The sequence below is a fragment of the Asparagus officinalis genome, chromosome 7 (genome assembly GCF_001876935.1).
Source record: "Asparagus officinalis chromosome 7, Aspof.V1, whole genome shotgun sequence".
Taxonomy (NCBI): domain Eukaryota; kingdom Viridiplantae; phylum Streptophyta; class Magnoliopsida; order Asparagales; family Asparagaceae; genus Asparagus; species Asparagus officinalis.
Genome location: NC_033800.1, coordinates 139,199,497 through 139,212,093, shown reverse-complemented (window position 1 = coordinate 139,212,093; position 12,597 = coordinate 139,199,497). Strand labels below are relative to the sequence as shown.

At 35.8% G+C, this 12,597-nt stretch overlaps 2 protein-coding genes across 2 annotated transcripts in view; one reads left to right on the top strand and one right to left on the bottom strand.

The window, feature by feature from the left end:
- Nucleotides 2,162-3,165, top strand: LOC109848511. Its single transcript, XM_020418029.1, has 2 exons — nt 2,162-2,499; nt 2,979-3,165. Exons 1-2 carry the CDS (start codon nt 2,258-2,260, stop codon nt 3,079-3,081), a joined length of 345 nt encoding a protein of 114 aa, XP_020273618.1. The 5' UTR covers nt 2,162-2,257; the 3' UTR covers nt 3,082-3,165.
- LOC109848509 (syntaxin-132-like) overlaps nt 3,222-12,597 on the bottom strand; it is a 9,762-nt gene continuing 386 nt past the window's right edge. Inside the window, exons 2-13 of the mRNA XM_020418028.1 lie at nt 9,473-9,583; nt 9,325-9,381; nt 8,145-8,193; nt 7,941-8,029; nt 6,990-7,063; nt 6,860-6,902; nt 4,980-5,040; nt 4,862-4,887; nt 4,702-4,779; nt 4,507-4,587; nt 3,684-3,749; nt 3,222-3,575 (exon numbers count right to left, since the gene is read on the bottom strand). Coding sequence (XP_020273617.1) covers nt 3,408-3,575; nt 3,684-3,749; nt 4,507-4,587; nt 4,702-4,779; nt 4,862-4,887; nt 4,980-5,040; nt 6,860-6,902; nt 6,990-7,063; nt 7,941-8,029; nt 8,145-8,193; nt 9,325-9,381; nt 9,473-9,583 — 903 coding nt within the window. The 3' untranslated portion in view covers nt 3,222-3,407. The remainder of the gene's footprint in view (nt 3,576-3,683; nt 3,750-4,506; nt 4,588-4,701; nt 4,780-4,861; nt 4,888-4,979; nt 5,041-6,859; nt 6,903-6,989; nt 7,064-7,940; nt 8,030-8,144; nt 8,194-9,324; nt 9,382-9,472; nt 9,584-12,597) is intronic.

The following is a 12,597-nucleotide window of genomic DNA, read 5'->3' as shown; positions in this document are numbered from 1 at the left end:
ATATATTTGTTGAAAATAACATTGAAAATTACTTAAGTGAGTTAAGAAGGAACTAACCAAATCTGATCCCTTGCATATTTGTTTATTTAATTGAGTTAATACTACAGTAAAAGTTACTAATACATTTTTTTTAAATATATATTTTCAGTCAGTGTACCCATAACAAAAACTAAAATCAAACTTTGAAACCAGTTGTCTAAAAAAATGTGTGGCCTGAGACCATCTCCAACCCATTGCACCAAAATGGTGCAAATTTTGCATCAAAATGGTACAAAAGTCACATCAAACAGTAATACATCTCCAACCCATTGTACTATTTTTTGCACCAAAAAAGAATATTCTTAGAATATTCTTAGTTTATTTCCTTTTATCTATTTTTATATTAATTAAGAGGTAAAAATAAATATTTAAAAAAAAATTAAAAAATGAACAGTAATGGGGCGGATGAACAGTGCAACGCCATATTTGATGCAACACTGTTCAACTGCACCAAAATGACGCAAAAAATGGAACTGAGTTGGAGAATGAACAGTGCAACAAAAAGCACTGTTTGCACCATTTTAGTGTTGGGTTGGAGATGCCCTGAGCACTAGTAAGTACGATAGAAGCAAATGATATACTCTTCGGAAATTTGGGTAATATTCGCATTCTCAAAGCAAGGGTTCAAACTTTACCTTTCGATTCTACCCATGTCTATTTTACATATAATTCTCATTTACGTGTACAAGGAGCTTGAACGAAAACTTGCTCAAGCCAATGGTCGACTTGTGCCTATGTCATGTCTATTCTCAATTTCTAATTATTAGGCATCTGTAACGCTTGTGCGATTCACCTTACATGCACTATGAAAGCGATGCCTCGCTGGTACTAAGCCCAGGTGCCTCGGAAAAAAAAAGGGGAAAACGTTCAAGCTTTCTATAATAGCGAAAGCGCATAATAAACAACCAGCCACACACTTAAACTAGGAAATTGGAAAGCCGCCAACATACAACAGGGGTCATCGACTAATATTAGCAGAGTGCGCATAAACCAAACCAAACCCAAGTCAACAGTCAATTCAATTTTTAATTGTTTCTTGTAAGGTTTTAGTTCTTCAAGAAGTAAACTTGTTGCTAACCCACTTGCATTAATTACTCGAATAAAATCACAAATCACGTGCGCGATTGGTTCTCTGCTTTCCTACTACTTCTAATAATAGATTTAAGGAGTTAAATCACTGTACCAATTATTAACAAGATCTCCTTACGTATCTCTGCCCTCTGAAGAGAAGACCATCACAGCGCACATAAATAAGGATTCTATAACATTTAAGACATAAAATCCAAGCAATCCGGATCGTAAGTTCGTGATAGTAGTATGGACTATGGAGTGCTCTTGTCTTGTGGGTTAGTTCAGTCGCTAAGCATGAAAATATGTGAACACATATCCTTCTTCAAAGAACAAAATATCACATCCTATCGTCTGCGCTCTCGTGCTTATTCTACTCACAAATAGTGTAAAGAAATGGACAAATTTTAAAACCGACCTGTTTTGAAACTTATTCTATAAAAAAAGATCCGTTTCAGATTTAATTTCAAAAACCGACTCAGTTTCCAGCCCTGAGACCGAAACTGTGTCGGTTTTTGAAAAAAAAAAGTTCTCAAACTTCACGGGAGTTGAAGCGCCGTGAAGTTTTTTACATAACAAAACTTCACGGGACTTCAACTCCAGTGAAGTTTTGTTATGTAAAAAATTTCATGGGACTTCAACTCCTGTAAAGTTTGGGAACTGTTTTTTCAAAAACCGACCAAGTTTCAGCCTTCGGTTTTTAAAATTAAATCTGAAACGGATCTTTTTTTTGGGATTTTTTTGGGCAAACAAGTCGGTTTTGAAATTTTGTCCTAAAGAAATCATTACTTCTATTCACAATCATCCACTGTTTAATAAAATTATTGCAGTTCATTCCCAATTTTAGCATTTATGCTATCATCATCACTATATCGAACCCATTGTCATTTTTTACTGCTAATCACAACCATCGATTGAACAATATACGGACGGACTGCGATTGAAAGTAGTATTATCTACAATCCAGTCTACATTTTACTCCATTAACCAACAGAAGAGTATATCCATTCTCGCACCTATCATCATTGACCACCACACATTCATATCACTGACAACCACACATTCATATCACGCTTCTTCTTAATCTCTCTCTCTCTCTCTCTCTCTCTCTCTCTCTCTCGTATAGTGTCAAATATCATCTATAGCCACAATGCCAATTTCCTTGGGTGCATTCATAACTCCTCCACAACTTCAACTGAACCGCAATTTTCAGGGCCTTAGCGTTAGATGTCAGTCTTCTCAGCAGAAACCAGCAAGCGGAGGTGGGCATAATGAGCTCCAGATTGGGTCGCCAATCATACTCGTCGAGGCTCCACCGACTCTGAAGACGGCCACTTCAATGCCGTCGCTGAGGGTTAACACCGGAGAAGTGAAGCCTGGTGATGTTGGCAGGTGAGGATTATGAACGCCATATTTGTCGTACAGCGAAGAAAATTTAATGTTTTTCCTTTAGTACTAATCTATATCCGTATAAAGAAGAAAGTTAATGTTCACAGGGACATAAGTATAATTTTGAATGTTGGTGGTTTCCAGCTTATTATTGAGTAAACTTCAATAATCTCATGAACAGTCGTGAGTTTTTTTGCAAGAACTTACTGTAAAATATTTTCAATTTGATTTGCTAACATGAACTTGACTATATTGACAAATAAATCCCAAAACAACATCCTTTGAAGTCTTTCGACATACATGGGAGATATACACTATACTTGAATGCCGATGAGGTTAACTGGCCAAAGGTCTACCATGGGCCACCCATGAAAAATTTATACTTTCGTCACATTTAATTTCAGTTGATTCATTTCGGTCTCACTGAAGGCGAAAGAATGCAAACAAGAAATCTGATGCTACATCCCATTATGGTTTTGCAGAATTGTATCAAGGAAGCCTAAAGATGTATGGGCTGTTCGCCTCGCCATAGGCACTTACCTTATCGATGGCAAGCATTTCCAGCCCTTGGTTCTTGACGAATAAGAAAGCCTGCAACTCGAACAGCAGAAATTTATCACTAACTTGTAATAATGTTTGAATAAATGACAAGCTCTCTATCTTTTGATACTTCAGTTAAAAAATAAAATATACAACATAAATGCATCTAAGTTTCAACGCAAGACTATCAAGAAAGGCCGACAGTTTAACAAATATGCATTGTTTTTCATAACTCAATGTTGATGCTACAAAGAATGATCAGACTAGAAGAATTTATACAACACTCATATAATCCTGGAGTCCAAGGACAGTAATATTTTGATCATATAACCGCACAAACCAACGTCAAGACTTTTCACACCAAACACAGCTTATGAGTTCTTGCTCCATGGTTTAAGCACAGCAACAACAATGATAACGACAATCAGGAGAAGGATGATTATCGCAATGCACATCCACTTGCGCGAGTTTTTCTGCAGGCTCTTTGCCTTCTGAAGCGCTGTGGTTCCAGATTGAATATGGTCTACTGCACTTGAAACCTAATGGAGAGAATAAAGAAAGTGTAAATATTCAAAATGCAAATATAACTTTTTAAGAAATCTCATAAGAAAATAAATAATTATGAGAGAAGAGGGATTTTTCTATACCTGGCTTTCAATGTTGTCTAGCATGTCACCTTGAGCATCAATCAGCACAGCCATGTCAACAAAAATCTGCAGTGGAAATTTGTATTGTTCAGTTTATATCCTTGATAATAGTTCACCGTGATTTCTCTGTTCTCTCCCATTTAACATAACAGACATTAGAGAAAGAAGATAATAAAAGGACATGCAGAAGATGATTATAAAATGCAGTGCTGTTTTGACCTGCTTATTTGCTAATAGAAAGATTTTTTTTGTTACGTGTCAATGTTTTCAAGCCCCAAAAGCAAACAACCTTGACATCAATAACATGCTTGGGGTCCCATTCCTACTGTCTTGGATTGAATAAAAGTTAGTTTGATTTCCTTTTAACGGTGACTTTACCCAACTGAAGCACAATCTCTGCTGCATAATCCACCTTGTACAAAACTTTCATCCTGGATAATCTAAGAGATGTTCTTGTAATACTTCGGTGAAGATATAGCTCTAAATTTTTATTTTGGATTATCTAACTGGTGGACAGAGAAAAATTTTAAAATGATTAACTTTAGGTTGTATGTTGGTGAACGCTACCAGAACGACAGCACAAAAGGAGCTGTTGTTTCTCTTAAGCATAATATTCTAACCAGTACATGCAAATAGTTGGTTAAATTACTATCATATTACGTTAGTGGAAGTATAAATGGAAAAATGTTCCAGTAATATGCTAAAAGTCGCCGCTTAGGCTAATTGTTGGCTTACAACTGTTTTGAGCTCTCTTCAGCATAAAATTCATAGGTTACTGTTGGTCTTTAACCTAGTTCTTGAAAAAACTATATAAATTTAATACCTGCTGCAACTCAAGAAGCTTCCTCTCTAATTCCCTCACGGTGTCATGACGCTCTTGGATCTCAGCAAGAGTGTCCATTACCTGCAAGAGTGAACATAAGGCTGAATGTGGAATAGTCGAAAATCATGAATCTGAAAAGTCTCGACTTTTCTTATTACATTTATTAATTAATGCACAACTAGAGTTAGGACAAACCTGGCCTCGCCCTTGCTCCTGAATTGCTCTCTGAAATATTTGTTCACTGTTCCCTGTCTCTATTAGTTTGTCAACCATCTGCAAACCAATAATTGGTAAGATTTTCTGTGAATTTATGTACAGCTCAAAAGGGCATTCCACTTTCAGAAGGCAGTCCTACCTCTTCATCAGCATGATTACCCGTAACTGTTTAAATAAAAATACAAGAAGAAGAACAATTAGCAGTTACCAACTTAAAAGGCTCTGAAACATTCACCTTACTAGATCCAGGTTCTAACCTGTGTATATCCTTCTCTCAACAACCTCCCGATACTCTTGCTGGATTGCTTCCCTTAAAGTCTGCAGAAAACAAGAGCAATATTAAGGAATAATGTGTCTATATTATTGCTAATAAACAATGTGTTTCAGATCATTGTGATTTTACTTAACCTTCCTAAATGAGAATGAGGATTACATCTAGCATCTTCCATTCAGGTAAAGCTACACCATCAAGCAACAAAAATTCATAGTATTCGGATTGTTAACTTTTGGGTTTCAATTGAAAACTAATTTTTGTCCCTTTTCTTTTAAACTTGCAATTAATACCTATATTCTTCCTAAAAGTTTATAAATAAACTTTTTAGCATGTGTTGGATGAACACACTGCTGACATAGAAATTTTTTACTTTAGGATAGACTTGAAAGATATACGTACAGAATTCATAAATAGCTATATTCTCTTCCTAGAACTTTAAAAATAAACTTTTTAGCATGTGTTGAATGAAAACACTGCTGATATAGAAATTGATACTTTATATAGACTTGAAAGATGTACATACAGAATTCTAAGTATATATAGTGTATTGTATGCTCCACTTTTTAGCAAGTGTTGAATGAAAACACTGCTGATATAGAAATTTATACTTTATATAGACTTGAAAGATGTACATACAGAATTCTTAAGTATATATAGTGTATTGTATGCTCCACTGTTGGACTTTAACTTTGTTGAAGGGTATACTTGAAGACAACTCTGTGCACTTAGTTGTTTCAAATATGTGTGGGAATGGGAATGACAATGATACAAGAATGCATCAATAGGAAAACAGCATGGTACACCAGAGAAGTAAAGACAGAAATGTCTCCATTTGTATGTTCACTCTCATCCTAATAAAGACTATTAACACTAGAAAGTCTATCATAATTCAGATATTACAAGTTTCCAAGTTATATAACTTACACTTCTATGAGAAACCAAAAAAAAGGGAGCTGGAAACGGATTTAGACCTCATTAGAGAGGTCAAACTTTTCAACTCAGAATCTCATTTCTTTATCCCCGAGTCAAGGCAGCAGCATAATGAGAGGAGGCAGTTGCCATAAAAACACTGAACAACGATGAAAAGCACAGAGAATTGTTTTCTTGATTAAAAAATGAATTCTTTTTTGTCTTCTCCTTCATTTCCTTTGTCTTCTTTCTTTTTCCTCTGTGCTCCTTCCCTCTTTTATCCATTGCACATGTTTGGTTACATCATGTCAAACTTCCGGACTAGTAACAAACTTATGATCCTATCACCTGTTTATGCGACTAGTAACAAACTTATGATCCTATCACCTGTTTATGCACTCCTTTCGTAAGCATAAATTTATTTATTTTTTGTGATTTTGTAAATATATGTTTATCTTCCAGCGTGATTTTCTCCATAAACGTGTTGCACACATAGCTGAAAGAAGTTCTTGGACACTAAAACTCCATCATAAATAGATCTTTTATTTTCCTTTTTAGGTCATTAACAAAGTTGAAAGGAAAAAGTTTTCAGTTTCCTTTTGATATTTGTCAGATCAAGCCTGTAAAACATGCTTTGCTTTGATATGAAGACCCTCAAACATCATCAATTTTATAGCATGAGCTACCTTAAAGCAAGTCCATATAACAATTAGGTACCAACTGATCAATGATGCACTATTTCCTAACCCTACTTGCTAATGAATGCTGTAGAGAACAAAAATGATTGAGTACAAATCATTCTTTCATTGTTAGAATACTTTATCTCATGATTGGACATATTTCTTTTGATCATTCATGTTCCTTTTCCCATATGTCACACAATTTTTAATAAAAAAGAATACACACAACAGACAAGCAAATCCAGTGATGAAAAGAATGGGCAGAAAGGTGTACCTGAAATTCAGACATTTTTTCTTTCAGCTTCTTTTTCAATGCTCTGCAGTTGTATTATGCTCAAAATGAGACAGCTGATCTCGTAAGGATAATTTTGATGAATAAGGAAACCATTAATTAAGAAAATTACACAGTAGTTGCAGTTCGAGATCGATCAACAGCAGACCCCTTACCACATCCTGGCTTCTGTCTGTTAATCAAATTCTAATTAGAAAGGGAAAAAACAAAGAGTCAGTGAAAATTTCCCAAAAAAATTGATTTGAAACCTCTTCAGGTGCATTCTTGAAAGTGATTGGAGAATGAAAATACTTCAACAATGATGATGTAATGTAAGTGGTAAATGTGTAAAGTCCTATTGACAAGAAATCTGAAGGAATAAACTGGACAGGAAATTTAAGAAGAGGGGACTCATAGCATGCTGGAAAAATATACAGTAAAAACATGGAAATGAAAGTAGGAGATTACAAATTGAAATCAGTCTTTTATTATGGTACTTCAAACTTCTTCAATCAAGATGGTAAATAGTTAACAAATCTTAGGAATGAATAGAGAACTGCATAGATGACAACTGCCATATGTGGAAAAAAGTGGAAAGGGTCTTTTAATTGGAGAAGTTCTAAAGAAAAGAGAATCAATGTCCAAGATCATATATACTCACCCAAAGAGATCAAATAAAGGGAGGCAGAGAGGAAAACCTTAAAAAGTCTGTTTTCAAAACTGCTCCTCTTACAATCATGATCAGAAATAAATAATAACATACAGAAGAGTTTGAAACAAACAAAACCAGTGTTCAAATAATAATATACAAATCAAATTGGAAGTATGAAAATGAACCTCTTCTTTTCAACAGAAGGGATTTATCCAAGTAGAGACATAGGAGTAGAAAACCATAGGAGTAAGAGAATCCAGATGGTAAATGCTCTATAATTTGAGACAAATTGATAAACCAAACAACAAAAAAGAACTATGCAAACATATTTCATTTACTATCGAAATTGCAAAAATGCAGTTGCTTTTTTATGGTGCTGGCACTCTGTGAAAACAGGTTAGCAAGCATAAGACCTCCAAAGAAAAAACTTACATCTCTGTCCAGTTCTTCTACTTTGGCTTTTGTTATGCGTGCTATTTTTCCCACTTCATCAATATCCTTTTCCATGCGCTGCTTGATTGCTGCAACCAAGTCATGGTTCACCAATATTTATATAACATGAGTTTATTAAATCAGTAACCATGAGAGACAAATAATGCCAGAGAGGTTTATATTATCCAAAAAGAATGAAGTTACCCTTCATAGCAGATGCTTTCGTAATAGCCTTGGACTCCTCATTTGCATTCTGAAAAACAAAATCAGTAAGTATTGGGAGAAAGAAAAATAATCCTTGCTCATGGATGCCTTGAAATGTGAACAATTTATGTCACGCCCCGGGCCTGCGAGCCCATTGGAGCGTTGCAAGACGTTGGATCCACTTAGTGTAGCGTGTTGTTTGGCTCAAACAACTGTCAAAATTGACTAGCTGATGCTACACTTGAACCTCATGACTTACCTTATAAACTCCCATCTCTTAGTCACCACTCGATGTGAATAATTAAGGGCATCACAATCACACAACTTTACATTTGCGATGTCCTCATCGCGACAAGACAATTGGTACATCCCGGTATCACCGCTAGGCGACGTAGACTCCAGAGGTGGCTCCTTCGGGCTATAGAGGTGGCTCTCACCGCGCTCATGTTGTGTAGTACTTAGCCCCGCATAGCACTTAGTTCCACATTTCTGGCTGGCAAATTAGTCTGATACCATTTGCCACGTCCCGGGACCACAACCCAGTTGGTGCGTTGCAAGCCGTTGGATCCACTGAGTGTAGCACGTTGTTTGGCTCAAACCACTGCCAAAATCAAAATCGACTTGCCGATGCTACACTTGAACCCCATAACTTATCTTATAAACTCTCTCAACTCTTAGTCTCTACTCAATGTGGAACTACAATTGAGGGCATCACAAGTTATCCCATTAGAAAAGTCATGCCCAGGTCACTAGTAAAGTGCCAATAGGAAGAGACACAAATGCACATGCAACAAGCGGATGTGGGTCGATAAGGAAGGGGAATCGCAAAACGACAATTATGAATCACACATGCACGAACGTGCAAGCACATGTAAGGGGAGAGAGGGGGCATTAAACTGCACATACAAGCACATGCAAGACACACACCCTATGCGCGCACGCACACAGATGTGTGCATGTGTGTGTGGAGAGAGAGGGGGGAGAGAGAGAGAGAGAGAGAGAGAGAGAGAGAGAGATTTAAACCAAGGAAAAACAATGACTACCATGACAGGGTAAAGTAGAGGATTGCATGGACAAGATGGAAAAAAAAATATTTAGTAAGCCATAGATTTAGAGAAATATTTTATTAAGCCCTTATAGACTGTAGCCGTATATTTATGGAAAGAAGAAAAAATGATACCTGAAGTTTTTGCAACTGCGTAGAGAGCTTCTCAATTTGTTTCTCAATGACTTGGACCTAAGACAATAAGAAGAAAGGGTAGTGAATTCAGGAAATGTCAAATGCAAGTATAACCACCAATAAAGATTGATATGATATTCACAGATACCTGCTTAAAAAAACCTTCCATTCCCAGCTCTGCAGAACTTGCAGAAGGCTGCATTCCCATTTCAATATCCGCATCCCCTGAAGGTTGACCACGAGGAAGCTCAAAGGAATCCTATCAAACAACAATTTGAGGGCAACAAAGAGGCAAAAGAATCAAACACCACAGAATTTTTATCGCAGAATGGAGATACTTATATTCCAAGTACTGCCATTGACCAGTTGGAAAATGCTAATTTTATTGCAGTTACTGGCCGAGAATCCATAATTAAGTCCAAGTTTACGAATAGCTGTAAAGCTTAACAGATAGAAGAAAATATTATCAACATGAATGCCAGACACTAAGTCTTCTTTTAAGGATAGTAATGGACATCATGTGATCATGCTACTCTGCATACCATGCTGCAGGTTATCCTTTTGAATCTGGATCCTATAAACACCACTTTCTAAGAATTTCCTTTGGCATATAGTCTAGTCATTGAGTCAAAGTAGGCGATACATTTACTACTTATAATATCATAATCTCAAAATCAACATATTGGATTCGGTGATCAGTTGTTCTTTCATAAAGAGAACTAGGAAATGGTGACTAGCGAGCAAGAAATTGTCAGGGACTTCACTTTCACTCAAAGTTTTAAAACCAATCATGACTTATAACCAATTTATCAAAATATTTGTCAGCAGAAACAGTGGAATTTCTTGTACTAGCAGAAGACTTGGCTTAGATCGTCAGATTTCTTGATCATTAAATTGTTTTTCTTAATACAAAAGCCACAATGGGAGTTCCAACAACTCAATCCCACCCCTTTACCACAACTCAAGTTGTATTGGCAATATCACTACTCGATTAGAGGTTAAGGATTTAAATCATAAAGATCCTTTTATTTCTCTTACTAACTTTAATATAGTATAACCTAATCAATAAAGGTTTCTATGGGTATTATACATAGATACTAGTAACTGCGCACACAATAATGCCCTTGTGAATTAATATCCTACTTTTAAGGATTTGTCATGTAAATTCAATCACAAAAGTTATGAGTTATTAAAATGAAATATTGCTTAGCACTTATAAATAAATTTAATTTATTTGATTAATGAACCAAACAAAAGTCAATTAGTTGGATGTGGACACGACGTATTTTTTATTCTCGAATGAGTTGATGCCCTTTACTGACTATATGGGATCAATGTGATGTCTTGCAGTGCTAGATATGCATATGAACACAGTGGCTCAATTTAATTGACAAGGTTTTCTACTTGAAACTCAATAAGAAAGTTTACAACTGATCATATTTTGAGATCAGAAGATATAATCCAATTCCAATAAGCTACGGTGCCGTTTGCCAGAGATTCCGCATTATTTTAGTCCTCTTTATGCTTCGTATCTCTATAAGCCTTGGCATTTTCAAAAACCCATTCAAATTCTTCATAATAGATTCATTAAAAAAAATGTGGAACTGACACATTATGGCCCACAAATGGAATTCAGTTCCACGTGAACATGTTCAGTCATAATGTAAATGGATCATGGAAGTATATCGTAATAACTTCCAAATCTACGATATATTATATCAGGCCCTTAGTCAAATGCATGTTTTCACTAGACTAACAAGTAACAAGCACTAAACACGGGCAAACAACATGGCTAGGGCATCACATTACAAGGCAAATTCTAAGCAATAGAACGAGTATTACAGGCATGGCTTATCAATACAAAATTTGCATGACATCATCTTCGAATCATGGTTTCACAATTTGCATTTTTAAATCATGGTTTCACAAAATTTGATGGTGTACCAATTCACTTTCGTCCTTTTCATTTATCCTGTCTTTCTCCTGATAAATCCCTAGCATCTAGCTTGCTAATTGTGTTTATCATTCAGAACAAGATTCCAGAATATACTTCAAGAAATGAATAATAACAAGTAACTACAGACATCAAGCATATCTCACAACAATCTGCAGCTAAGCCCAATAATATAATCTACAAGAGTAGCCACTCGTTTACAAGCCCCAAAAAATTACAGACTAAAACCAAGAAGGATTCACCCTTCTAGCGTTTGTGCTATTTTAAGCATTTACTTCTGCAACTTCGAAACAACCAATTTTAAACTATTTTATTTTGACTAAATAATATCGACCTAGTCTAAGAGTATAATCCACAAGCAGATATGTAAACCCTAGCAAGCTAAATTTAGAGTGTTTCTTGTTGTTGAGTTTGTTGTTGAGGTGATTAATATGTGAGTATAGTCCCACATCGGATAAGATAAGAAAAAATGATGAGTTTAAATAGGAGTTTGGGTCAATACCTGATAGTTTTGGGTTAAAATTGATTCCTAACTTCTGTTTAACACCCATCAACTCTAGATTAAGCTCGATTTCTCCCCCAACAAGTGGTACCAGAGCTAAGGTCATGATCCAAGTAATTTAAAAAAAATAGATGATCTTCGATGTGAAGCCCGAAGATGTTGGGAAAATCCATGGATGCCCGTAGGAGTGATATAGTCTAGTTAGCCACCATGAGTGAAGTGGTGAAAGTTCCTTTTGAGTTAAAATTGATTCCTAACTTCTGTTTAAAACCCATCAACTCAAGATTAGGCTCGATTTCTCCCCCAACAAGTGGTATCAGAGTTAAGGTCATGATCCAAGTAATTTAAAAAAATCGATGATCTTCGATGTGAAGCCCGAAGATGTTGGGAAAATCCACGGATGCACGTAGGAGGATATAGTCTAGTTAGCCATCATGAGTGAAGTGGTGAAAGTTCCTATGGATTTTTAATAGCTATGTGTTGAATACATTGTCTGGTTAGCCCACGAGAAGAGTAGTGCAAAAGTTTATGAATTGGTTAGCCTACGAGTGAAGTGGCGTAAAAATTTAGTGAATTCCGTGGAAGATTGAATTATAGTTGAATTGAAATATACTCAAGAATTAATGGAGAGTTGTTGAGATGACTAATATGTGAATATAGTCCGGATAAGATAATAAAGAAAGAGTGATAAGTTTAAATTACTTGGATTAAAATTGGTTAATACATGATAACTATAGCTTTTTGGATTAAAATTGATTCTTAACTTCTGTTTAAGCTATCAACTCTAGATTGGACCCGATTTCTGCCCCCAACATCT

What these genes read in the sequence shown, in the direction of transcription:
- LOC109848511 (XM_020418029.1), top strand. Translation starts at nt 2,258, where the DNA reads ATGCCAATTTCCTTGGGTGCATTCATAACTCCTCCACAACTTCAACTG. An exon ending in AAGCCTGGTGATGTTGGCAG is followed by an intron (nt 2,500 to 2,978) that starts GTGAGGATTATG and finishes ATGGTTTTGCAG; the next exon opens with AATTGTATCAAGGAAGCCTA.